This window comes from Microtus pennsylvanicus, chromosome 8, assembly GCF_037038515.1.
Source record: "Microtus pennsylvanicus isolate mMicPen1 chromosome 8, mMicPen1.hap1, whole genome shotgun sequence".
NCBI lineage: Eukaryota > Metazoa > Chordata > Mammalia > Rodentia > Cricetidae > Microtus > Microtus pennsylvanicus.
In genome coordinates this window covers 34,143,706-34,171,665 of record NC_134586.1, presented here as the reverse complement: position 1 = coordinate 34,171,665, position 27,960 = coordinate 34,143,706, and the positions used below count along the sequence as shown (strand labels likewise).

At 37.1% G+C, this 27,960-nt stretch overlaps 1 protein-coding gene and 2 pseudogenes across 17 annotated transcripts in view; 2 read left to right on the top strand and 1 right to left on the bottom strand.

The window, feature by feature from the left end:
- Nucleotides 1–27,960, top strand: part of Setd5 (SET domain containing 5) — a 77,000-nt gene that overhangs the window by 5,643 nt on the left and 43,397 nt on the right. For 4 of the 17 annotated variants that reach the window (XM_075983241.1, XM_075983239.1, XM_075983238.1 and 1 more), the window contains exons 2-3: nucleotides 22,490–22,676; nucleotides 27,590–27,695. In XM_075983241.1, coding sequence (XP_075839356.1) covers nucleotides 22,606–22,676; nucleotides 27,590–27,695 — 177 coding nt within the window. In that variant the 5' untranslated portion in view covers nucleotides 22,490–22,605. Of the gene's footprint in view, nucleotides 1–22,489; nucleotides 22,677–23,477; nucleotides 23,703–25,434; nucleotides 26,048–27,124; nucleotides 27,318–27,589; nucleotides 27,696–27,789; nucleotides 27,926–27,960 lie in introns of those variants that run through there. The other 13 variants (XM_075983243.1, XM_075983246.1, XM_075983247.1 and 10 more) reach the window with 8 other exon arrangements.
- LOC142855500 (small ribosomal subunit protein eS10 pseudogene) lies at nucleotides 8,025–8,567 on the top strand (annotated as a pseudogene).
- On the bottom strand, nucleotides 13,762–20,850 carry LOC142855499 (large ribosomal subunit protein uL5 pseudogene; annotated as a pseudogene).

Sequence of the window (27,960 nt, the reverse complement as noted above, 5' to 3'; positions counted from 1 at the left end):
TTCACATGTTTTTGGTCACCATCATGTAAAATGTGTACTGAAAAAGAGTTTTTATAACAGAGCTTTGTAGCTCACATCTGTATGTCCTATACTCAGGAAACTGAGTCAGGAGGTTCATCCAAAGATTGATGCTAGCCTGAGCTACAAAATTAGACTCTCCTCAGAAAAGAAAAACAACACCACCACCCCACCACCCCACGCCACCCCACCCCCAAGCCACACACACACAAAAAGGAAAGCTACCTTATTGTTTCAGTCTTCCTCCTACTTCCTGCAGAATCTGGTATGCTCTGGAGATTATTGTTGCCCCCCCCCCCAACTTTTAGCTTAGATTCAATCCTGTTAGTTTGTGTTTAGATCTCAGCAAAAGGTGATTGCATCTAGCTTGTTACTTAATAAGAATTATGGTGTTGGAGGTGTGTAAGTTATATCTCTTATAGGCAAAACCATGAAATACTGCCAAATTTAGGTTCCTGTTGAAGTTGTTATTAACAGCCTGCCCTGAATCATTTCAGCTACTTTTTAAAGTAAATGTCAAATGTTACATGTATGAGAGTTCTTTTTAAAAATTACATTCACAAATTAGACAGTAGTTATTTAGATTACAAAAGGATTCCTCCTTATAAAGTAGTATATGACAGTTCATTTTCATGAACAGTTGTTTGAAGAGAATTTAATTTTTAGAAATCCTTCAACTGTTTTTCCAAGATCACATCTGTTGCTCCAATGAGGAAACTGGAGTGCTGATTTCTTCTTATGGATTGGCAAAAAAGACATGGTTTTAAACTAATATAATATACATTGATCAAGTTTTGTGTCAGTTCTCTCTTTTGTTAAAGAAATACAAATGTTGCCCACATAATATTTTAAGTATGACTGTCTTGGCAGTTACAACACGTAGAATATTTTGGTTTGAAAAGGGAAATTTGAGAGGCCGGTGAGAAGACTCGGTTGATGAGATATTTGTAAAAGGACTTGAAGTCGGTTCTCCAAACCCTTGTGAAACAGCATGTGTGTGATGGTTAATAGATGCTTGTAATCCCAGCTCTGGGCAGGCAGAGACAGATCCCTGAGGCTCACTAAGCAGTCAGTCTTGCCCTACTTGGCCGGTTTAGGCCAGTAAGAGACCCTGTCTGAGTGTTGACGTGAAAGATAGTGCCTAAGAAATAAAATGACATGACGGTTGTCCTCTGGCCTGAATATGCGCACCCATGTGCACACATGCCCGAACAAGAAAGTAAATTTGTTAGCACTACTGTGAAAAGTTTCTCATCAACAAAATAACAACAGCATGAATAGAAACTTTGCTATAGAAATTTGGATGGTCATTTCTTCTGTTTACAGTCAAAATGATATAGATTATTTCCATAGATTAATGGGACTAAAAGGAAGCTAGTTCTAGTTCATTCTCTACCAACAAACTATTGCTAGCATTAGAGTTCCCTTCAAAAATGTTAGAAATCTCTAAAAATGAGGCTTTTATTGCTTCTTTTAACTGAATCTGACTAGAGACCTAGAACAGATCCTAAGAAAAGTGAATTGTAGAAAATTACATCTTGATCCCAGTAATATTTATAATTTACGGCATCCCAAACAGCTAATTTCATTTTCATAAGACCGAGGCAGCAGTAGGCCAACATGGAGGTCACACACACGCGCGCGCGCGCACACACACACAGCACCCTCATCTTGCCGTACAGCTGCTCCACCTTACTTCCTGCTATTATTATCCCACTACGCCTCTTCCAGCAAAAAAGAAACTAGGACAAAGAGGGGAATTGAATGGGATACTGTAGTTTATATTATGGTAGGTTGTGGATTTGTTTAAATATTCTAAAGCTAATGCTTAAAAGTCTAGTGACAGATAACTTATGTCCTCCACTCTTTTCAGAGCTGTTTCAGATTCTTAGCGTACAAAAAAGGTTTTAAAACATATAAGTCCATTGGCTATTCATGGTTATTATCACTACCAGATGCCACTGTATTATAAAGTGAAATCCATTGTGTATTTGCAGTTTATATTGGAGATTACCAATGTATACAGTTTGGGTTTATGACTAGAATTAAGATTCTTTTTAAAGTTAAACCTTTATATCTTTTGACCTCTTTACCTAATTAAGTAGCTGTTTGAATATAAAAATTTTATGCCAGAGTTCTTTAAGCTTTTTCCAATGCTAAAATGAAATTTTAATTTTTATCATTTTTATTGTTGTGTTCTGGTGCTGAGATTTCCCCTCTCCTGTAATGTGAAGACTTAGGACACCCCTTGCTCCCCATAACCTTGAAGGATGTTAACAATTAGTTTTCATCTGCATTTATTTATATTAGATTTTTCTTTATTATGGACTGTTGAAAGTTGACTTGTTTTTAAAGGAAAAGACAGTTATACTTATTTTAGAAATAAACGTGGTTATTGTGACATTTGAGATATATCAAAAGAGTATTTTTATTTTGTAGTTTTGAGAATTGAACCCAGGACCTTGACTGTGTTAGCAAGTATTGTCCATATACAAGACTGAAAGGACGATTAGAAAAGCTTACTTTCATTTAAGAAAAGCAGTTAATATGAAAGAGAACAGAGATGTGCTTTTGAGGCAGTAAGATTGACTACACAGTGAGTATAACATTAGATTGCTGTATGAACGCATTAATTTTATTTTCTCAATGCTGTGACAAGAACTATTTCAGCCATGGAAGTAAATATATTTCTGTGCCCACAGCCTAGAAAATGTTAGCTAAAATGACTTTTTTTTTTTTTTAAAGAACAGAGCTGGAGAAAAAATTTAGAAGTCTAAAGTTAAGTCTCTTTTAAAATATTTGTGCTCTTGTTGAATTTAGTTTTAGTTATATCAAATAGAACTTAAATTCATAGTCCAGCAAAAGTACAAAATAAGGACAGGTTGATAGTGTCAAGGCACATTTAAAAAGGCAGCTAAAATATATGAAATTGATGGAATTTTTGTATTTGGGCTATTTATTGAAAGATTGTGTATTTAAAATCTTCAAAATCTTTATTGGCTGCACAGTAAGTAAGCAGAACTAAATTCAAATACCTTCTAAGAATCAAAACAAGTAAACATCAGCTATATTGCTCCGAAGTTACTATTACTGTATACCAGGTAGAACAAGTAAATAAGAAAGCAAACTCACAAAGCACTTTTGCTTTGGAATTTTGGGTCTAATTGGCCTGAACCAAATGTTTTTAGACTTTATTGTATTGTTAATCATAATGTATCCATGATTTGAGTAGACCATGTATGGTGTTCCTCGAAGACGTATTTTTTTTTTGAGAAACATGGCTCTGGGTATGTGTAACCTTCCTTTTATAGTCTATTATGAAATGTTAGTATGAAAAGGAATGGCTGGAAATTTTCATGGTATACAGAGCAGCAAGAAGTAGTCATACCCTACTTTATAATAGCAAGCTGGACAGATCAGGATTAAGAGCACTTCCTTATCTTATAGAGCAGTGGTTCATAACCCTTCCTAAAGCTGCAACCCTTTAATACAATTCCTCATGTTGTGATGACCTCCACCCTAAAATTATTTCATTGCTTCTTCATAATTGTAATTTACTACCATTATGAATCATAATGTAAATATCTGAGTTTTTCAGTGGTCTCAGGCAACCCCTGTGAAAGGTTGTTCAGCAACCCCCAGGAGTCTAGACCCACAGGTTGAGAACCACTATTCTAGAGGATCCATGTTTGGTTCCTAGCACACTCAAGCTTCAGGGGAACTGATAGTCTCTTCTGACCTCCAAGGGAACCTGCATTTATGTGCATATAATTTAACAATAAAATAAATTTAGACAAAATAGCAATGTGCTAACCAAGTGGTGAAAAATAATTTTGGGGGGAATGCCTTAGTTTTTTCTAAATATGTAATAATAGTAATGCATTACTGTGGCAAATAGTTGTGCAAACGTTTATTTCCTATGTATGGGTGTTTTGTCTTCATCTGTTTGCACGCACCATGTGTATGCATGATACCTGTAGAGACCAAAGAAGGTGTCAGATTCTCTGGTATTGTGTTTATAAATGTGTTTATAATTGTGAGCCACTATGTCGGTTCTAGGAATTGAACTCTGGTCCTCTGTAAGAACAGCCAGTGCTCTTAACCACTGAGCTCTCTCTCTCCAGCACCCCAGCTGCTTATTATTATTATTATTATTATTATTATGAATAATGATGGGAAAGGCAAGTACAATATAGAACTACATCCTAATCCTGGAAAATTTTTTCTTAAGTTTTTATGAGGAGGGACCATGCTACATCTTAGTCTCCCTAGGACAGTTCCGCTGTCCTAGCATCGTGAATAGCATATGGCATCTTTTTCACCCTCCAAAACTGGCCCAGAACAGACCTTCAACTATGGAGAAACTCTTAGTCCCTACCTAGAAAACCATTTTCTTTGCAGAGTTCTGATTCTGTTGTAGAGTTTGTCTTTTGGTTTCTTATTCTCCCCTACTAAGCAATTTTTCAAATTTAGCTAGAGATTGGATTAATTTTAAAACTTATTTAGGAAAAGTCTAAATACAACAAAACAGAAAAACGGACTTCCTTTGGTTTTATCAAACTGTTAGTTGAAAATATCCAGTTTAGGGCTGGGCATGGTGGTCTGGAGAGATGGCTCAGCGGTTAAACAGTAGCTTTTAATTTGAAAATTGGTATTTCTTTTAGGAGTATTTGATTAGTTTTCTAAACTCTGAAATAACCTTACTTAGGATTATGTTGATATGTTATAAATGGCATCTGATTTTCATTGTTCTTTTGATTATATGAATTTAACTAGATGTTAACAAAGGAGTAATTGGTACATGGCTGAAATTTGAAGCTTCTAACTTGTTTATAGTGCTGTAGTCAAACCCAGGGCCTTGCTTGTCCTTCCTCCTTTGAGTTAAAAGTCTCTGTAGCCCAGGCTGACCTTGAGCTTGTGAATCTGACTGCCTCTAAGTGTAGCTACTCAGGTTCCTCCAGACAGTAGACAGGTCTCTTGTTTTATAAATATGCCAGTGCTTGCTTACTTCAGAAATGTAATCACTGGATGGCTTAGCAGGTAATTAATTCTTGCTGTGCAAACCCAACTAGAGTTCAATCCATGGAACTCAATTAAAGTTGGAGGAAGAGAAGAACCATATCCCAAAAGATGTCCTCTGACCTCCACACCTATACTGTTATGTGTGCACCCTCACACAATAATAAATATTTTTTTAAAAAATTAATAGAAAATGATGCTTTAAGGACAGCTGAACCTTAGGAATTAGAGTCTTCAAAGTAGTTATAGAGTACCATTTATGCTGGCCAGTTGTCAGGTTCTTTCTTTACCCTGTTGGGATTGTCAGTCAGTGAAGCTTAAGTGCTTGGAGGCGCTCACACAAACACACACACACACACACACACACACACACACACACACTTTAAAAAAATAGCCCTTGAGATAAGCTCTCTCAGTAAGCCCTCTGGGATGACTTTGAACTAACAGTGTAACTCAGGTAATAAGAGCTCCTACTTCAACCTCCTAAGTAGCTGGGCTTACAGGTTTCAGGTCCTTGTATTCTTTAATCATAGAAATTGAATATTTGCTTTATAAAGTACTTTTAGATTAAAAAAATATACATGACAAGTTATTTAATAAATTCAGTCTTTTTTTGAGGTCAAAGTTGAAGAAAACTAAAATTTGTATTAAATGACAGTATTTTAGAGGGAGTTGTAAGAAAGGACAAAATGGCAAACTAAAGTCTTCCTTCAAACAAAAATAATAACTAGATTATATTACCTCTATATACCTCTTAGTTTTGTACTTATTTGAAATTCTTCATCATAAAATTTTAATTTCTTTTTTTAATTTAATTTATTTATTTATTAAAGATTTCTGCCTCCTCCCCGCCACCAACTCCCATTTCCCTCCTCCTCCCCCGATCAAGTCCCCCTCCCTCATCAGCTCGAAGAGCAATCAGGGTTCCCTGACCTGTGGGAAGTCCAAGGACCACCCACCTCCATCCAGGTCTAGTAAGGTGAGCATCCAAACTGCCTAGGCTCCCCCAAAGCCAGTACGTGCAGTAGGATCAAAAATCCTTTGCCATTGTTCTTGAGTTCTCAGTAGTCCTCATTGTCCGCTATGTTCAGCAAGTCTGGTTTTATCCCCTGCTTTTTCAGACTTAGGCCAGCTGGCCTTAGTGGGTTCCCCATAGAACATCCCCATTGTCTCAGTGTGTGGGTGTACCCCTCGCGGTCCATCATAAAATTTTAAATTTGAAATAAAAATATTCATAGAGTTGACCATGGTGGGACTTGGTCAATTAGACTACAGCAGTAATTAACAGAACCAGTAGATATATCTATAATCTGAATATTTGTTGGTGTAGGGTAAGACAGGAAGGCTGTTTAGAGTTGGGCTACAGAATAGGGTTCTGTCTCAAGGTAAAAACAAGCAAAATCCCAAACACAACCAGATGTTTTGGTTTCTCCCTTTTGTTTACTTTATGTATTCTGAGCTGGTTCATCTCCTGACCATCATATTTCCAGTCAACAACAAAATGGAGTGACTCAATAAAAGAATATTGTGGTCTATATAGATATGTCATGATCTTTCTGACTTTTTGTTTTTGAGACAGGATTTCTCTATCTGTAGTTCTAGCTGCCTTGGAACTTGCTCTGTAGACTAAGCTGAGATATGTCACGATTTTTTAAACTTTTAAATAAAGACATCTACAATGTTTAGAAAGCTTGACCAATAAATTGGGGAAGCAGATTTGTTAATTGTTAATAGTATGTTCGATATACACTAGATCTTACTTTATGAGTTGGTTGAAGTTTTGATAATGTATTTCATTGCCAAGAAAATTGATCTGATAAATTTAAATATGCCTGCTTATTATTCAAGCATTAGCATCATTAGTTTTTGTTTGTTTGTTTGTTTGGGTTTTGTTTGTTTTTCGAGACAGGATTTCTCTGTGGCTTTGGAGCCTGTCCTGGAACTAGCTCTGTAGACCAGGCTGGTCTCGAACTCACAGAGATCTGCCTGCCTCTGCCTCCCGAGTGCTGGGATTAAAGGCGTGCGCCACCATCGCCCGGCCATTAGCATCATTAGTGACATGGAACAAAACTCTATCAGTTCCTTTGCCTCCACTTGAAACTGTTGACTTAGAAGAAGGAATTCAATTCCTTGTTTGTTTTCATCCAAGCCCCTATTTCTGTTCCTTCCTAGTATTGGAAAGCTTCATACCAAAATTTGGGTCCTTTAATGTGCTTAATTCTCAGTGCCGTGCACTGAGGTAGATTGCAAACAGATTTAATTAGAATGACCACACAGCTAACTCTCTCCATTTAATGAAACAAAATATTGAAACAATGTGCACGTGAAGGCTGCCATTAATTGAATTAATCACTTGTACTGCCTGATCCAAGACACACAAATGAAACGAGATTTGCATTTGGCTTGGTTTGAATTGCATAGGGCTTCTGCATCATAGAATGTGGATAGAGAGGAAATGATTGGGATTTTATTGAATATTATCCCTTATATTTGTGATTGCAAATTCTTATTTCCTTGGTAATGGGAAACAAAGGCCTCTTCCAAATATCTATACATTTATCAGTCACTTTTGAGCCTCCTTTAATCCAGGCTAGCTACAGTTCAGAAAAGGACATATAGATCAAAAGCTTATGAGTTTCTGGACACTTTAGATCATATTTTGGGTCTTCACACTTCTGATGAAAAGTTTTATGGTCTTTATCAGATTCTTATGGATATCAGTAAACACTCCTTAAAATAGTTAAGAACTGCAGGTGCCCTAGTAGAATTTGGTTTCTAAGACAGCAGTGTATACCAAACTTAACAAGTATTTTGGCCTGAAAGGGGACAGGCAAAACTACTGTGAAGCCTGCCTATGAAGCAGTTATTGTGTGAGCAAAGAAGCGATTTGTGAATTCAGTTTTTGGTTTTGAGAATTAAAATAACTTTGCTACTAGACATTGGAGCCTGCTTGGTTTTATTTGTATTAAGACTCTATTTGGAGCCTCCGTCCCGGACCCTGCAGCCGCGCGATGTTGATGCCCAAGAAGAACCGGATTGCCATCTATGAGCTCCTTTTTAAGGAAGGAGTGATGGTTGCCAAGAAGGATGTCCATATGCCCAAACACCCCGAGCTGGCTGACAAGAATGTGCCCAACCTTCATGTCATGAAGGCCATGCAGTCTCTGAAGTCTCGAGGCTACGTGAAGGAGCAGTTTGCCTGGAGACACTTCTATTGGTACCTTACGAATGAGGGCATCCAGTATCTCCGCGATTATCTCCACCTACCTCTGGAGATCGTGCATGCCACCCTGCGCCGCAGCCGTGCTGCAGCCGTCCTGAAACTGGCAGGCCTCGGCAAGATTCACAAGAGGGGAGGCGGACAGAGACACCTACAGAAGGAGTGCTGTGCCCCCTGGTGCTGACAAGAAAGCCGAGGCCTGGGCTGGCTCAGCCACTGAGTTCCAGTTTAGAGGAGGCTTTGGTCGTGGACGTGGTCAGCCACCACAGTGAGCTTGAAGACTGTTGTTTGGAATAAACTTTAAAGAAAAGTGGGGAAAAACAAACAAACAAACAAAAAAAGACTCTATTTGCCCTTGATAAGCTTTTAAAAGGATATTTTTTGGAAAGAATTAGTAACATATCTGGACATGATAAAAGACCTTCTAAATTTGAGTTTCAGGAGAATAAGGAATGGTGGCAGCCCCTAAAAACTTTTATCTTTGCCCTTTTTTGTTTTGTAACTGTATATAGAATACAGTAGATTGAAAGCCAAGTAAGGACCAATATTGTCTCTGAGCAGTTCACTAAAGTAGGGTCAACAGGAATTTGTGAGTGTATGTACTCAAGTAATAGCTAAAAATGTATTATGTTTGGAAGCTGGTAGAAAACAAATTAGTTAACATTCAGGAAATAGTGAAAGTTGTTTGAATATTGAACTAAAGCAAATGGAGAACCAGTGTATTTGTTTCTTCTAAGAGCTGGATTTTATAATGTGAAAAGCAATCTTGAACATTAGAAATTCTAAATTTATAGAAGAGTCATGTTAATTTTGTCACTTAGTGGCAAGTAGGAATTAACCTGGGTATAAATTGCTATTGGTATATAAGGACAGAAAATAAAGGATCCTATGCGAAAGTATGCTAGTTTTTCGTAGTGTAGTTTTGGAGTATTTTTCTAATCAGTAGAAATAGTTTTTGTATTTTGAGACAGAATCTATATATATCCTTCCCTGTCCTGGAATTCTGTGTAGACGTAGCAGCCTTTAACTCACAAGCCTGTCTCTGCCCTCTTGAGTTTTGAGAGCAAAAACATGTATCACCACACTGGCCAATTTTTGTACTTTCAAGGATCTTTTTCCACCCCTCTCAGAAAACTGGAGTCTGCTTTTTAGTTACTAATGTTGGTTTATAAGAGATCTGTTGGAATGGGGAACATGTATTTTTTTGTTGTTTTGTGTGAATGTGTTCATGTGCTCTGTGAGTGTCAGTTGGACTCCCCCATGTGGAGGTCAGAAGATAGCTTGCTGGGGTTGGTTCTCTTCTACTATGTGAGTTTAGAGGTTTGAATTCAGATCATCATACTTTTCAGCAAGTGTCTTTACTCACTGACCCTGGGACATGGAATTCTCTCTCTTCCCCCCCCCCTCCCTTCCTCCCTCCCTCTACCCCTTCTGTCTGTCTGTCGCTCTTTGTTTTTTGGTTTTGTTTTTTGAGACAGGGTTTCTATAGTTTTGGAGAGAATAATTTTTAGCTTTTGTTGTATTGGTGTTACACTTGGGAGGAGGTGATGATGCGAGGACAACCAAGAGTTCAAGGTCATCTTTGGCCATACATCACATTCAAATTCAGCAACATAAAATCAAGTCTGAGTTTTTAAATTGGTTACAAAGTAGTGGCAAAACATTCATTTGAAAATATTTTGTTCATTGGGGCAGTGGTGGCTCATGCCTTTAATTCCAGTATTCAGGAGGCAGAGGCAGGCAGAGTTCAAGACCAGCCTGGTCTGCAAGGTTTTCAAGTATTGAGACATTTTGTTCCAAATACAGTGAAATGTCTACTGAAACTAGTTCAAAAATGAGTATTCATATCGGAGCTTCAGAATCATTTTTCATATTAAGGTCTTCTGCAAAAATATTTGTAGACTTTAAATATATTTGATGCTTTGGATGATAGGAATTGTCAAAGGTCCTGGGTTTCAGACCAAACCACTAGCTAGCTAATCCCACTTACTCTCATTGTCTTCTAGGCAAATAAGTACGCTTTTAATCCCAAAGACTACATTTTTGTTAATAATTTACGGTGTGGCTAATATAAGGTAGTTTTTGCTACAGCAAAAATTACCCCAATGTTTATTCATATTTTTTTTCAGGTAGCTATTTATCTTCCATTACTGTTATTTTTTTAAATTACAAAGTATCTAAGGATAGTTTCATTGTCATCAGTACGGTTAAGATTTATTTGCTTATTGGGTAATAGTATAGTTTTCATTGATGGTGCTTTTGACCTGTTTTCTGGTTTTCTGGTAACTAGACTTCCAAGTTACATAGGCTTTGCATTTAAAACGGAAATTGTCCAAATTACTACGTTTTTATTCTGTGACATTACCGAGTTGTTTTTCTACTGGGGAGTTCTCTTAGGGTTTTTATTGCTGTGAAAAGACACCATAACAGTTGCAACTCTTACAAGGAAAGAGTTTCAGAGGTTCTATCCATTACCATCATAAGAACATGATGACGTGGTGCTGCAGAAGCTGAAAGTCTTAAATCTTGCAGGCAACAGGAAGTCAACTAATAGTCACATCAAGGGAAATTTGAGCAAAGGAGTCCTAAAAGCCTGCCCCCACAGTGACACACTTCTCCAACGAGGCTACCTCCTAATAGTGCCACTCCCTTCGGGGGCCATTTTCTTTCACAGGACTAAATGAATTTCTTTGCCTGAAGTCTGTCACCATTCAAAACTCCTTTAGTACTCAGAAGCCACTCACTAAAAAGAACAGCTGATCACCATGATGTGATGTGATTAGTTATCTTTCTAGAAACAGTTTATAGAACACCACATGAACTTTTATCTCCTTCCTTGATTTGGGCAATTGTATCCTGTTTTATGTGATGACGTTTCCAATGGTTTAAGAGAATTCATCCACTGAAACATTAAATAACCACTTGTGTTATTTAATGACACCTGAACATTACTCAACAGTCTAGAAGTTGGCTTACATAAGCTTATTCATCTGAACCTTGTAGAAGAGTGATCTTGATTCCCTCCACAACTTTGTTAGGATAAGTAGGCCCCTCTCAAATATTAGCACTAGTTATATTAAGTGTAAGGTACATCTGTACTCAGATGTGATGTACATAACTGTTACTTTTGAAGCTTGCTCTAAGATAATCCTAGGATTAAATAACATTTAACTGTGTTACCATGTTAATCAACCCCAGTGTCTATAGGAATATAAAATGACTTTAATTTCTGGAGGATGGTTCATTAAGACTATGAAAAATGTTCATATCATTTTAGTAGTTCCATTAGAACAGTTTGTCCTAAGGACTTGTGTGCATATGTGTGAAGAAAGTTCTGAGTAAGAACATGGATGAATGTTCAGTTCAGCATGGCAGAATACCAAAAATGAGCAATAGTGTGAGCATCTACCTTCAGAGGATTCATTTGAATTATAATGAATCAATAGAAATGTACTTTGGTATCATTGAAGAAGTACATATTTACACAAAGATGTGTCTCGTTAATTGTCAAAACCATCTTATAGAACCAGTCAGGCTACTGATTTTCTATTTTAAGAGGACCTGTTTTTCTCTTTTTAAGAGGTTCTGGCTTTTTTGTTTGCTTGTTTGTTTGTTTGATTTTTTTGAGAGAGGGTTTCTCCGTAGCTTTTTGGTTCCTGTCCTGGAACTAGCTCTTCTAGACCAGGCTGGCCTCGAACTCACAGAGATCCGCCTGCCTCTGTCTCCTGAGTGCTGGGATTAAAGGCGTGCGCCACCACCTTTAATGGCTGAGGTTCTGGTTTTTTATGCTCTTCTAATGTTGGGTTTCTTTGAGATAGAGTATCACTATGTGACTCTAGCCAACCTGAAACTTGCTGTGTAGACTAACTTTAAACTCAAAGCAATTCACCTGCTTTTGCCTCATGTTCTGGGATTATAGCCATGTGCCATCACACTCAGATTATGTTTGTATATTTTTCCAAACATCTTTATGACAAGTTAATTGTAAGAATCTTTACTGATAGAATCAGCCAACTTAAGTGAAGAAGTCTCTTGTACACATCAGAATATTAAACTTTAGATTTCTTTAGTGTTACATTCTTAGCTCCTTTGTCAGGAATCATAGAACATGCATGGTAAAGCTCATTCTCTATTTTAAGAACTCTTCCTGCCATATTTACCTTTATTCTTACGAAAAAAACTTTTGTGTTTTCTCTAAGCATCATAAACTACTTACACAAGAAACTCTCCTTGGTAAACAATGTAGTGGATTTGACTTTTAAGCAGTGGGAAGGGTTGCTTTGCCTTCCGAATTTTACTTAGTTATAGACAGAAACATACAAGTTTTTGGGTTTAGTTGGAGATATATATATATATATATTTGTGAGATGCAATACTTGTTACATAGGTAAACCCTAAAGAGTAAAGAAGCATCTTCAGGGACCAGGTGAAGTGATGCCGCAACACCATAAATCCAGTATTTGGGAGGCAGAGAGGCAAGATCTCTGAGTTTGAGGAGTTCCAGGACAGCCAGAGCTACAAAGTGAGACCCTGTCTGAAAAAAAAAAGGAAGGAAGGACCATCTTTAGGGCTGAAGATGTGGTTCAGCTGGTAAAAGTGCTTGCCTACCGTGGACAAACCCCTAAATTTGATCCCAAGCACCACATAAAACTCTGGTGTCGGGGCTGGAGAGATGGCTCAGAGGTTAAGAGCATTGCCTGCTCTACCAAAGGTCCTGAGTTCAATTCCCAGCAACCACATGGTGGCTCACAACCACCTGTAATGGGGTCTGCCCTCTTCTGGCCAGCAGGCATACACACAGACAGAATATTACATACATAATAAATAAATAAATATTTTTTTAAAAAAACTCTGGTGTCTTGGCAAATTCCTATAATCCTAGCATCCAGGAGGTAGAGGCAAGAGTTTGAGATCAGCCTAAGACTATGTAGGAAGTTCCATCTTCAAATAACTTTTATGTTCATAGTAGTTATTTTTGTTGTTGAAATTAATGATGAATAAAGGGAAAAGTGGAAAATATGCATAATACAAAACCCAAAGGAACTATACATAGGTTCATCCCAAAGACCTGGAAGTTTTATTCTGGGCTTGTTTAATGTAGTATTCATTAATAAACACACTTTTATTTAGATGCTGCTATCCAAAGTAGTTAGATTATTTGCTTTAATAAATAAAGGTTTCACATTAAAATCTCAATTTTCTTTTGAACTCTACTACTATGTGACTTTCTTGTTAGCAAAATATAGTGGTATTTTGTTTGTAATTAACAAATAAAGCTTGCTTAATGATTAGAGTGCAGTGCTAAGCCACTAGCTAGCCATAGAGGCCAGCTTAAATACTGACTGCTTAAAGGCGTGTACCTCACCCTGCCAAGTCTTGAGTATAGAATTCAATCTAAATTCATTGAGGATAAGGTCCCCATTTGATTATTAGAATCCTTGCATTTTCTTCTCCCATTTATTTTCTTTTCTCTGAGAAAATTTTATTGACCTTTTGAATAAAATTTATTTGCCAGGCAGGACAATCCGATCATACATCTTCTGGAACCAGCACATGGTTTCCTATCTGCTGATTCTTTTTAGCCCCAATGCTGTCAGTTCTGTGATTCTGAAACCTGGCCTACTCAGTACCACATAGACATCCAGGCCATAGATCCCAATGTTCAGGTCATATTTGATGCCCAGGTCAATGTGCTCTTGAATCCCAGTATTGTTTCATCATCTGAGTAGTTGTCTTTCCTTAACTCATACTCGTGCACCTTCAGACCTTTTTCCAGGATTTCTTTTTGTTGACTCGATGGACTATGAAGTGAACAGCAAATCCTTTCTTATGCCAAGGACCTTATGGTGTATCTAGCTTTGGAGAGTCTAGGTGTCTGGTCTGTGAGCTGCTCCATCACTGTGTCTGCTAGGGTCAGTCTCTCACTACTCTCCCCAACACAGATATTGAGCTTATGGATGTGAAGTTTCTGCATGGGTTCCTCTTCTCACCTTGATCTTGAGCCGTGATGGAGAGCAAGAAGAGAATATTCTTGACTGTTAGGACAGAAAGTTCTTAAAGAGTCTTACTAATTTAAGATGATACTATTTAGCTCTGTTGTCATAGTGTATGGTCTTACCCTACTTCTTTCCCTACCTCTTTTCTCTGAGCTGTATACAGCTCAGCCTCTATCATAGATAGCCATTATAAGTAGGAATGTCTTTTTATTTGGTTTTAAATTACTTTTGTAGTAAGCAAAGCTTTACAGGCACTAACTTATACCAGCTCCAGAATCCCTTGGAGAGAATGTAAATTAGTTAAAGAGATGAAGGGGTAAACTAAGTAGTGTTATAGGTAAAGAATTATGAGAAAAGCACATTTTATCTTGCTTGAATTACTAAATCATCTATCTCAGTCTCTTACTTTTTATGCCATCTTGTCTGTTTCTTTTTCCCCTAACTCCTGAATCTTTTGCCTATATTCACTATCTTCAGAGTTAAGCACAACTTAATACTGTCTAAGTTAGGTGAAATTCTCACCAGATCTCTGAATATTCTTAGAAGTTTACATAATGCTTATCCCTTCTCTCCCTTTTGCTGTTTAGTTTGTTGGGTAGGTTTTGTTTTGAGACGAGGTTGACCTGGAAATCTCCTTCCTAGGACTGAGATTAAAGATTTTTTTTACAACCCTGCCCAGCCTGTACTTTTTGGTATGTGTTTGTTTGTTTGTTTGTGTTTTATTATGGGATTGTTTACTTCGTTGTCATGTTTTCCACTTTTTTTGCATAGCAGGATTGAAATACATACAATTTGGGAAAAGTGAAAGCTGTTTTTAGCCACATTCAGGTTACTAGTGATAATTCTCTTTCTTCATAGATTCTTACCTAACTCTGTAGAGCTGCGTAAACATCCTGCTGCAAATTCTTGGCCATGTGCTTCTTAGAGTCAGCAGGACAGTTTTCATTTTGTTGGACTGACTTGAGACATTATATAAATTGCCAAGCCAGTTGGGAGTATGCCAGGATTCACAGAAATTCGAAGCAGGAAGAAAGAAAATGAGTATTTTATTTTGAGACCTTGTAGAATTCATCCTGTGTAATACAATGTTTCTGAAGTCATCAAACTAAATTGTGGGCTACATCACAAATTTTCTGACTCCTTATGTAATCCTTTTTCATAGCATCTTTTTCTCCCAAGGTAAAAAGTAGTATTTATGGTATTGCTAGTTTTTTTTTCCCCTTAGAATACTTGGGATTTGGCTAGAAATGGATAAACATATAATTCAGATGGTTTATGAATTCTGCAGAAAGTTGATTGTATAGGTAAAACCTGCATTTTGAACTGTTCTGTGATTTTTTTTAAAGTATAAGATTAAACACAAATAAAAATTATTGAGGATAAAAGTCATCATTTAAAAATTCTAGTATAACCCAGGTAGTGGTGGCACATGCCTTTAATCCCAGCACTCACAAGCAGCGAGTCAGGTGCATCTCTTAAGTTTGAGGCTACACAGAGAAACCCTGTCTCAAACCCCACCCCCAATATAATTTCCCCATTTTTTAAATTTTGTAGTTATAAGAAAAGCTGATTTAAGAAAAATTTCAGCTTACATGTACAGCATTTTAGATACTCAGATTGAAAGATTAAATTTTAAAATTACCAACTATTTTTTTAACCCTTGTTGCAGCTTTTCTGGAGGTAATTTTTTTTAATGGGGTCTTATAATATCCCAGGTTGACCCAAAATTTGCTCTATGTACTCCAAAATAACCTTGAACTTCTGATGTACCTCCCAAGTGCTGAGACTGAAGCCCTGTAACACCACATCAAGTTTGTGCTAGTCTCAGGATAGAACCCAGGGCTTTGTGGTGCCAGACAAGTACCCTACCAAATTACATAGCCCGTCCCTTTTTGTAAAATTGTTCTCTTATTGACTGAGTTAAATGTGTTCATTAGCCTACTGAAGATTTTTCAGAGCTGTGCTATATATGTTAATTTTAATTATGTAATCATGTAAATATGGAGATGAACATAATGATTTCAGGTTATGGTTTTTAAAGGAAATTTGGTTTGTGGCTTCTAGTTAGCCAGAGTTCACTAACATAAGGTCTTTAACAAGATAAGAAACAATGTTATATATGAAAAACCTGAAACTGAAAAGAAATTGGATGAAATTCTAGGGAAGTTTTTTTTAAATTGAGTGTATATTTAAGTTGGAGTCTCAGTTAATAGATTATACTCATTGAGTAGTAAGATCTGAAGTCATACTATAATGCTGCCCCTTAGGAAAGTGAGTGTTGTGAATAAAATAGTAAAGAATACATTAACTTTCTTTTATGTTGGCCTAAACAAGAGTAGATTTTCTCTACTAGATGACATTATTTGATGTACTGAGTTCCATATAATTCCAGAAATACAAAATATACTCCTGGCTCTAGGTTAAATTAAATGTTTATTTTTACTTTTTTACTTTTGTACTTCATAATTGGGTACTAGATTTCATAACAATTTTCACTTTATGAGGTCATTATGTTCCAGGTTTTTCTTAGGAGACTGAGGAAGATAACAATAATAAACATACTGTTGTTAATAAGTTAAAAGAATTTTGTTTATAAAAGTAAAAATGTGTTTTTCATTTTAAATTTAATTATTAATAGTAGACGCTGTGAATTAAAAGAAAGTGGAAGAAGACGAACATTCTAAGAAAAGGGCTTGGGGTATGTGGGGCGGGATATTCCCTTTATTTTATCAGAGACTGAAATTGAAGAAATTTGACATTCTGGTGGCTCATGGAGAGCTGATCAGAGATTGCTTCTTGGCTGAGTTGCTGTCTGCAAAGGCTGCTAACAATCATTTGTCTGGCAGCAGATCTTGTTCATCAGGATTGCATCATCTCTGGGAGAGTGGCCAAGGTCCACAGCCTCAGTACAAAGACTGTCTGAAGCCTGCTCTCTTTCTGAAGCGGCACTCCTCTTCCTGCCAGTCCTCTTCACAGGAAGGCTAAAGCAGACTTGTTCTGCGGTTCTTTCATTGGATTGGCTATTTATTGGTCTCTTGTCTCCCAGCTGCTTCCGCCTCACCTGTCTGATGTATTTCTTAGGAAATTTCTTAAAACTCTAGAAACTACATATAAATAGTGACTCTCAAAAGATTATTCGGTATTGGAAGACAAGCCGGGTTTGTTTGTGGATCCAGTATTCTGTAGATCTGTTGGGAGAGTGAAACTACATTTTTACTTGGCCTCTGTCCTTTGTCTTATTTGCTACTGCTGAAGTCTTGGCCTACTTTATACCTTTTACTGTCATCTCCTTACCTTTCACTTTTTAATTTTGAGTATGCTTTTAAAAATATTTTTTATGGGGAATAGATTTCAGTTTTTTAAAAATATGAAATCCACAATATAAATGTAAAGTGCATGCCCTCTGATTGGTGACTCGTGAACAGCTCTCTTTCCGTGTTTATGACCTATTAATATTTTAGGTATGGAGAGCTCATTCTGGCCAATACTATTGACTGTGTAGAGAAAATACTGAAATTTAAGAACTACTGATCACCTACCTCTTTCCTTTCTTCCTCCTCTTTTCCCCAAATCTTCAGGTTACTTGTTTTCCTTTCCTTTTGAGAATGTAGAAAATTGATGGAGTTGACCACAGGTAGAATTGAGAATTGATTCCCCCACTCACCCTGCTCTCATTGTCTAGAACGGAATGAGAAGAAAGGTCACAATTTAGGTTTTATTTATTTATTTGTTTGTTTATTTATTTTGCTAAGCCCTTGTCTAGAGTAAATCTGGTATTTGATGAAAAGTGGTCTGTCAGGTGTGGTGACATATGCTTGTAATAGCACTTGGGAGGTTGAGCCAGCAGGGTACCTATTCAAGGCTAATTTGGGCTACAGAGACTTTCAAAAAAAGGAAGTTACTTAGTTTGGGGATGGTAGGTGACAAACTCCCAAGGAAAGAGAAAAAAACCTTTGAGAATCCCTTGGGAAACGGGAGAGTTGATTTGAAGGGAAGAGAAAGGCAGCCTGATAAATAGTATCTCATCACCTTGGAAATCAAGGCCGTTTCCTTCCTGTCTGTAGTTTATTTTGTACACAATGGTGCATGCTAGTTAAAGGGTTAGGCTTGGTGCTAAATGGAAAGTAAAGTGATTAACAGTACAGCAAACAAAAATAAAGTTGTCATTCATCTGTAGTATTCCATTTTGTACTTAGTGAGCCCATCAGTTTTTCTAAGTATACTAATTTGTGTCTCAGCTTTTTCTAGGTCTTAAGAGCTATTGTCAGATAATGGGGGGGGGGACGTCAAAGGTTACTCCCCAAATCCTTTTTCATTTGTTGTATTTTAAATTTTAGTAAATGCTGAACTTGATTATCATGATGAGTTCTCTTAATAAATGTTGTCTTGATCCCTCTTGATTGTGTCAGACAGTATTTGGCCATTAGAACTACAGCAGTGGGTAAAAATGTATTTTGTAAAAATCCCTGCCCATAGTTTATATTTTGGTGGAAAGAATTTGAGTAATGGAGTAAATGATATCTTGAAATTATTTTGTCTAGAGAGTTTTTATACTCTTTCCAGGGCACATCTCCAAACATGAGGTTAAATGAATAGTTGCTCTAAGTTTAATAAACCAGAGTAAGTATCTGATTTCTTACACAAGATAAGTGTTATAGGGGCTGGAGAGATGACTCAGCCGCTAAGAGCACTGCTTGCTCTCCCAAAGGTCCTGAGTTCAATTCCCAGCAACCATGGGGTGGCTCACAGCCATCTGGTGCCCTCTTCTGGCTTGAAGGCATGCATGCAAGCAGACCACTGTATACCTAATAAATAAATAAATGTTTTTTTTTAAAAAAGATTGTATATAGATGATCTAATAAAAGTTCTTCAATTAACATTTAGTTGCATTTAACACCATTTTTCAGGGAAGGGACTATTTATAATAAAGACAGTTTTTGTATTAGAATTTGATATAGAAACCTCTTCGTGTGGGGTTTGAGGAGATGGCCCAGTAGTTAAGCGCTTTGGCTGCTCTTTCAGAAGTCCTGAGTTCAAATCTCAGCACCCAGCAACTGTTCATAACTGTAGTCCTATGGGATCTGATGCCTTCTTTTGGTGTGCAGGTGTACATACAGATAAAACAGCCATAAACATAAATAGATTTAAAAACAAAACTTCATTATTGTGGAAACATGATTTAGAACAATATGGTCAAGCTGGCCTATTACAATTGCCTTCACCAGAACAGTAAACAGTAGTATAGTAGTATAGTTATATAAAGCTAGACAAGAGGGAAAAGAATTTATAAAGAGAAATGTTTCTTACAGATGTGTATCAGCTGTCCAGATAGTTGGTACAAGATGTCACCACTACCTTTGAAACAAGGTCTCACTATGTAGTCCAGGCTGGCCCCTCTTGATCCTTCTGCCTATTGAATGCTAAGATTACAGGTGTGTCACCACACTCAGCAATTATATTAGGATTTCATTAGGTGATATAGAATTATTTATTCTCTTTTTTTCTTTTTGGTTTTTTTGAGACAGGATTTCTTTGTATAGCCCTGGCTGTCCTGGAACTCGCTTTGTAGACCAGGCTGGCCTTGAACTCACAGAGATCTGCTTGTCTCGGCTTCCTAAGGGCTAGGATTAAAGATGTGCACCACCGTGCCTGGCCAAATTTATTCATTCTTGAAAGGATGCACTACCTGAAGTAACTTTGCCATTTTTGCCTTGTAGTATATCTTTTTTCAAGTTAAACTGTCAGAGGGGAAATAATTAGCTATCAACCTAAGTATGTATGTGTGTCTGCAGATGTGTGGTTGGATGGATATTTATTTTTATGAATGTATGGTGGTGGTGACTGTAACAAAGGATCAAGTAATTTCTTTTTTTAAAAGGCCTTTTCAGATTTGGATTCCTTTGACTAGTCAGGTTATGATCATTCTGGTTATCTGATCAAGCCACTTCTAGCTTAATGCAACTTTTCTAACAGTACTAAAATTAGAGGGAGTATCCTTCAGTATGCCCTTTGAGCTTATTTGTAGGTTGTCTCTTTGTTTTGTCATTTGAAGATTTTATGTCATTTTCCCAATGGCTTTGGTGTTTGAGAATACTTGTTTGACTACTGGGGGGGGGGCATTAATTTATTTGCAAGTTGGTCCAAAGACAGCAAGTGGAGTAGAGTAGTCACATTTATCATGAATTATGATAAGTTGATAAGAAAGTTGACTTGGTTTGTATTTCAATTTCAGTCTAACAGTGTCACCCAGAGTTGGAAGAGAAGGGGTATTTTGCCATGCCCTATTTGAGACGGCCAGGTCCTACAGAAAAATACTGTAGTTTATAGCTGTGGTAGCTTTATGAACTAACAGTGCAAAAGTAATAACCGTTAGCCAATCTTAAATCTTGGACTGATTCACCACTCAGAATTAGTTCTCTTAGACACATTAATGTGTGTCATTTATAAAAATGAAATTCACACGTCTCAAATAAGTAACTGTTTTAAAATCTTCATTAATTCCTGAATCAATTCAATTAGTATCTTATACTTTTCATTTTATTTAGCTATTTTTAATAGTATTAATAATTATTTGACTTCTTTCTTTTTTGGTTTTTGAGACAGGGTCTCTGTAGCCCTGACTGTTGTAGAACTCACTCTGTAGACCAGGCTGGTTTCCCAAGTGCTGGGATTAAGGGTATGTGCCACCACTGCCTGACTGATAATTATTTGACTTCCTCCTGTCTTAGCATAAGACCCTTTTAAACCCAGGTCTTTGACCAGTATTGACTTCTGTCATTAAAATGTTTCTTGTTTCATGCTTTAGTGACTCTTTTTATACTACTATGATACTGTTCATGTGAATCATGCGGATTCTATTTTTATCTCCAAATTTCTTAAATTGTTTGTTTTTTCCTATTTACTATTCAATGAACTTTTTCTTCTTAAATAATACCAATTTATGGCTACCAAATCAGAGTATGTTCATTGCCTTTTTTAATGCAAAAATATCTCATGTCTTTGTCATGAAATGTTTAGAGTTTTTATTACGTTTCAGACAGAGAAAAAGTACACTTTTAAGTCATAGTAAATTGAACAGGAAGTACAGATTTCTTTATCTTCTGCTCCCACACATGTTTAGCTTTCCCCTGTGGTTTATGTTTTTATTCATATCTATCGGTGTATATTGCTGCACAAAGACTTTTTTTTTGGATAATTACATCTTGCTCCAAGTCTAGTTAAGACTATTTAAGTCAGAGGGGGGCCAGAGAGATGGCTCAGCAGTTAAAAAACATTGGTTGTTCTTCTAGAGTACCCTGGGCTCAATACCTAGCACCCACATAGCAACTCCCAACTGTCTTTAAATTCCAGCCTGAGGGGATCCAGTGCCCTCTTCTGGCTTGTGTTGTCACTGCATGCATGTAGTGTACAGACATGGCACACAAAACACCCGTATACATAAACATTTTTCTTTTTCATTTTTCATAACCATTTTTAAAAAATAAGTCCATGCATAGAAATGGCTATCTGATCAAATATAAACAACTAATTGATCTCTGTCAGGTTTACTTTAGAAGAAATATCTTGAGTGTTGATAAAGCTATTTTTATTGATTATCTAGGGAAAAGTTTAAATGGAACTATAAAGGAATAAAGCTAGGGTATTTCTGATAACCACCCTGAATCTTAAGGCTTGTTTGGTATATCCTAGACTATTGGAAAGCTCTGTCTGCTGGACAATTAATGACACATGATTGTTGTCAGTGAGCCTGGTAGGCCATTGTTTTTGCTTTGACTGAACAGAAAATAATTAAAACAGAAATTTGTAGATCATTACTAAATTAGAGTACAAAGTAAACTAGATTTATTCTTCAAAACCTTATTCAAAGGACTAGAGAGGTGATTCGGTGGATAAATAGCACTTGTGCAACTGAGTTCAAATCTCCAGCCAGCATCCATGTAAAAGACAGGAGGACGTGGTTTCATAAACCTCTGACCAATGTTGGTGGGAACAGAGACAGCCAAGCTTGTTGGCCAGCCAAAATACTGCATAACATTTGAGAGCCATAGAAGACATCCAGAACCCTGTTGTTTCCATGTGCATACACAAGTGCACTCACGCCTGCATACTTGATATGCACACACTGTGCATAAACACACCAAAAAAATTCATTCAAACAGTGGGAAAATATTCTATAGCGTTTAAGATAAATTGAAAGAACTCTCTGGTCAGTGGTTATTTTTCTTTTCTGTGACAGGATTCCTCATGTCCGTAACATGTTGGCTCAGGCTCTGCAGCTCACCCCCACTCTCTGAGTGGTCAGTCTCCATTAATTGGACCCCGTGATTTCTACCCACTGCTGTCTTGGACGTCATGAGCATTGCAATCCCTCTGGGAGTCACCACACCAGATACATCCTACTCAGATATGGCTGCTGGATCAGAGTAAGTGCTACTTCCTAGATAATAGGATTGTTTCAAGTTTGTGTGAGGACGGATTTCTTCTGGGCAGTTCATAAGTTATATGTAATATTTTTTTAATTAAAACCTATCCCACTTCAGAAAACAATAGGCTTGCCCTTCCCCCACCCCCAAGCTGGAGGGACAAAGGAATTAGAAGGGGGAGGAAAGGACCTTTAAAGGAGGGATTTCTGGGTGAATAATAAATATAATCAAAGTTGCAAAGCAGTGGTTACATTTTTTCTTTGTTTTATGGGTGGGGAAGATTGAAATGAAGTAGGTGTACCACCTCCTTCTAAAGAGTTAACGATTCTGATAAGAGAGATAGGAGGTTTTCTTTCCAACTGATTTTCTTTGAAGGCCTCTTCCTATGTACTTGACATTATTCTAGAGTAAAGGGACTGAAAGTGGGGTAAACTGCTTGACCAGCTCACTCTGGGGTAGAAGACATGAAGAGCTGTATCATCTGTTTTTACAATATTCGTTGCCTAGAAAGAGGACCTTCAAAGTCAGTGGTACCAAACTTGTTTTTCAGCTAAGAGCAGCATTAGGAATTCAGAATTTGTCAAAAAGCCCAATCCCTAAAATAGACTCAGTTCTTGAAGAATTTAAATGCCAAATGACAATGGAGGTAGGCCTTCATTATACAATTTTATATATTATTCAGTTTAAAATTTTTTAGCCTTTGTATCCCTTCTCTTTTAAGTTGTCCAAGATTGCCCCCGCTCACAGATTCCCCCCTCTTGTCCTTTTACCTCCCTTGTACCCAATCTTCCTTGCTTACAGAAAGGAAGTGGAAGCCCCCTACCTTTCAAGACGAAGTGGCACTACACCAGGATGTGAAAGTCCAGCGAAAGAGACCCAAGGGGCCTAGGGGGCAGCACACCCCCAGAAGCCAAGTCTATTCCAGGCAGTACCAGGGATTAGGGTCTGGGCTGGAAAAATCCTGGTGTTTTGAATATGTTCAGGTCCAGTTCAGACTCTTGATCCCACAGCCACTTCTTGAGTGAGGTGGGTGTTGCTCTAATTCCCGTTTCTCTTGCCATTTTCAGTCCCTGGGAATTCTTTCCCCCTTCAGCAAAGCAAAGCAACTGTTCCAGAATTTTGGGTTGAATGGCGTCCCTTGTTCATAGTGTTTTCCTTAAAACTGAGGATATTATTAAAGAGCATGTGTATTTCTTCATAAAGCTGCCTACTGTTGACTGTTTATTTGGTTCCTTAAAGAGGAAGACATGAAACTACCCTAGGAAGTAATATATAGTATTCTGGGGTAGTCTGAAATTGAAAGACTATTTTTAAGCTTCTTCCCTTATAACAATGGGGGGCGGGGCATAGGAAAGGCTGGTTGTCTTTATTGTAGAGGTTTTGTTTTATTGTTATTTTTTTTGTTTGGTTTGGTTTTGTGGAGTGGTTTGTTGTTTGTTTATTTTTTGCTTTTTGCATGCCAAGATTTAGTTATATGCCATTAGCTGAGACTTCCAATTATATAACTCTTTCCTAAAAGTACTTAAACGTCTTCCTGTGTTATTGGATAGCCAACTCAGTTGTATAGTGGTTGTGGGTCTTTATAAAGTCAAATAATAACTTACTACAATATTAGTAAATGATGTATAAGTAGATCTCACTAATATTTATGAGAAATAAAAAGGTTAAACAAGTAAGTTTGAAATTGGTAGATGAGGAAAAGACCCAAGGCAATTATTCTTAGAACTAATATTTCTTTCAAAGTATAACAGTAGCTGCACGCATGTACTGGGGAATCCAGGAGTAATGCAAGAATGAACGCAGTCTGGCCTGTACTGTGACTGTAGTGCCATGTCCTAGGATTTCCTGTGTCTCCAAAGTTCTGATACTATCTATGATCACAACCAATTTCACATTTCTTGTTGAGCAATTTTACAAAAGGCATTAATGTCAGATGTTTAGCTTATGTGCTAGTCTATTAATTATTAATGATATTTGTCCTTCATCATGCCTAACATTGTTCTAAGCACTGTTAAGATTAAACCTGGTATTAAAGGCAACATATCTAATCAAGGAAGAAACTTATACCTTGCCTCATGAGATTATTAACTCTGATTCTAGCAGTTTACATTCTACAACACGCACACACACACACTTATAGGAAAATGCCTATAACAACAAAAAAAAGTCTTTGCATCTCTTATATTACAGAATTTCAGTTATTTTCTAAGAAGTGGCATTATAGTGGCAAGCTGCATGTTGTTTACTGAACGTAATTGATAGACTGTATCTGTTGTGAGCCCAGTTTCTCTGTATGCCCAACAGTTACAACATTTTAGTCACAGAAAAAAAGAAATAATTGTTTGCATAAAGTAGTTGTCTAATAAAAGACATGCAATCCTAATACTCCTTTGTGTGTGTGTGTGTGTGTGTGTGTGTGTGTGTGTATAGTGGTTTTTGCCATCCTGAGGCTTGAACCCAGGTCCTCAAACAGGCTAAATAATCACTCTACTACCACTGAGCTATATTCCCAAGTCTTGATAATGAAAATTTTTAATCTGTATTTTAAAATATACATAAAAATCACTGTGTATATCAATGTGTGATTATTTAATCCCTAACTGGTATAGACTTTATAAAGTTTCCTCATTGAATATATGTTTAAATGTTAGATTAGACATGCATGGCAATATTTTAAATGCTGTGCTTGACTACATACTACTGAGCAGTAGGATGGCCTGTTAACCTCCACAATATACGTTTTATTTTTATTCCCTAGACTTGCACATGAAGTGCATATGTACATATTTACCCAGTTTGGAGATGGGTAAGATATAACCAACATAGCTCCATCTCCATGGCCATCTTTTATTTCATGCAACTTTTATTTTTTTCAGTCCCACAAAGAATTCATTTCTAATAAATTCTTATTTCACCCCATGTGTTTAATGGTATAAAATCTCCTACCTAAAAATATGTACAAACCTTTGGATTACTTATCTAGTAACATGCATAGTCAATAACAATATATAAATCCATTACTTTCTTTTAACTGTCCATCATAGAAACTAAATTCTACCTTCATTTTATTAATGCTTGTCTGCCTTTGGTTTCATTTAGGAAACGCTACCTGTTTCCTAATACTCAGCCAGTTGTCTCAGTGACCCATGTTCAGATCATCCTTTTCTCAAGAATACTGACCTGCATTCTTGATATATTTTCCTCCCAGCCACCCCCACTGCCAGTTCCCATTTTGAAGACCCTGTCAGTTACTAAAGTGCATGCACCTCACTAACAGAGAATACTTTCCTATGTCTTAAGTTCCTCACCTAGAAATGACCTTTGCTGTTAATAATAAGACCCCTTCTCACAGTTGTGGAGCATAAAACTAGGTGAGTTTGATACATATCTCAGAATCTTACTTTATCCCTCACTTAACAGTTAATGTGCTACATTGAATTGCACGCTTTACTCCTGCTCAGTGTTGTGTATTTTGTATATCTTAAAGCAGACAAGTGGTTATTTGAAGTAAACTGAATTATTTGATTCCCTAAAACTCTTAGATCTCTGGAGTTGCATTAACACTGAGCCTTGGAGTTGCTAATGGGTAAATCTTTGTTCTAATTGAAATACATTAAATATAATCCATTTTCACTTCTGCCAAGTTATACAATTACATTCCTTAATTTTTCTTCAAAAGTCCATAAAACCTAGCCAAGTAAAGTTGAAGTAAATAAACAAAAACCTATTTTATCCTACACTAAACCTATTTTTTCCTTTGCTATGGATGCCTTTTTATTATCAAGAATAGCTTATGTTAAATTTAATCACTGTAAGTGTATTTGGTTCTTTAATTTAAAAAATGCCTGGGCAGTTTATTTTCTACTAGCCCAGGATGTATCAGAAAGCAAAACTAACCCAACCTTCTCAATGAACCTGGTTAGTAAAGGCTTCAAATACAGTTTACAGATAGAACGCTGTCCTTGCTTATAGTTTGCAGATAAAATGCTGTCCTTGCTTTCAAGGAAGGCATAATGAGAAAGAAAGAGGCTTTGGAGTCAGATATCTTTATTTCAAATCCTGACTCTGTCAGCATATGAATTTGGGGGGGGAAATGTGATCTCACCACCTCAGCTTCACTTCACTCTGTAAAAAGGAAGTGCTGCTTACCATATTTAATAATCACAGATATTAAATGAAGTAATAAATGGTAGACCCAAATAACAGGTGATTCATAATGGTAGCTACCGTTACTATTTAGCATGAAACAAATCTAACTTACAAGTTCAGTTTTGACTATTTTGAAGTTTTGTTACTACCATGCAGCTGTTAAACAATTGTGTCCTTGAATATGCTTGCATGTCCTTGGTGGATGAGAAATTCTAATATGTGAAAGGTATTTGGGGGTTCATTAAGATCGAGGTGTGATAAATATAAGATGCCATTGTTTTTGCCTGTACTTTCTTCAGGGTATCCTGTCTTGGTAGTGAATGGAAGAGGGCCTGGTCCCTGGGGCAGTGCAGAAGGCACTTTCATCATCTCACTCACTGCAAATGTCATGTGAGGTTTCATGGAAGTATTAAGAGATCCAATTAAGAAGAATAGTTCTGAGTCTAAACCAGCCCAGAGTGGCTTCTCTAGGGGAAACTCCCCGCTCTGCTGGTACGTTTGTGTTTGTCATTAGGGACACCTTGTATCCCAGGTGCCTGCCTTGAGACATCTGCCTGTACTGGCTTCATGTTACACACAAATCCACATTCAATAACACTATTATTTATAGGCTGAGTTATGTTAAACAGACTTTCACTAAGTTCTTTCTTATTCTAGTGGCTGGTGGTTGTGGAAAGAGAAGGGGTTAGAATGGGAGATATACTGTTAATTTAAGGGAAGAGTAGGTGTTATGCTATCATGCGTTGCTTTTCGCCTTTGTGCAGCCCTGAATCTGTGGAGGCTAGTCCAGCAGTTAATGAGAAGAGCGTGTATTCCACTCATAATTATGGGACCACTCAGAGGCATGGGTGTCGAGGACTGCCTTATGCTGTGAGTATGCACTTGTTTCTCTCCAGAGCAGTGATCTTCCTGGAGTGTAATCCATTCTTATACATTGTGACTTTCTTGAAATGTTTATATGCAGCATGACGAAGTTGCCCCTTTTGCACTTCCCTGCCTCCAGCGGACGTCTAGCCCTGCATCATTGTTCTTGTTTTTATGTCCCAGTTGACCTTGGCATTTTGTTTTATCACTTTCCTGGTTGAAGCCAAAAAACAAGGGTACTACTTTCTTCTTTCTTTCCATATGTACCATA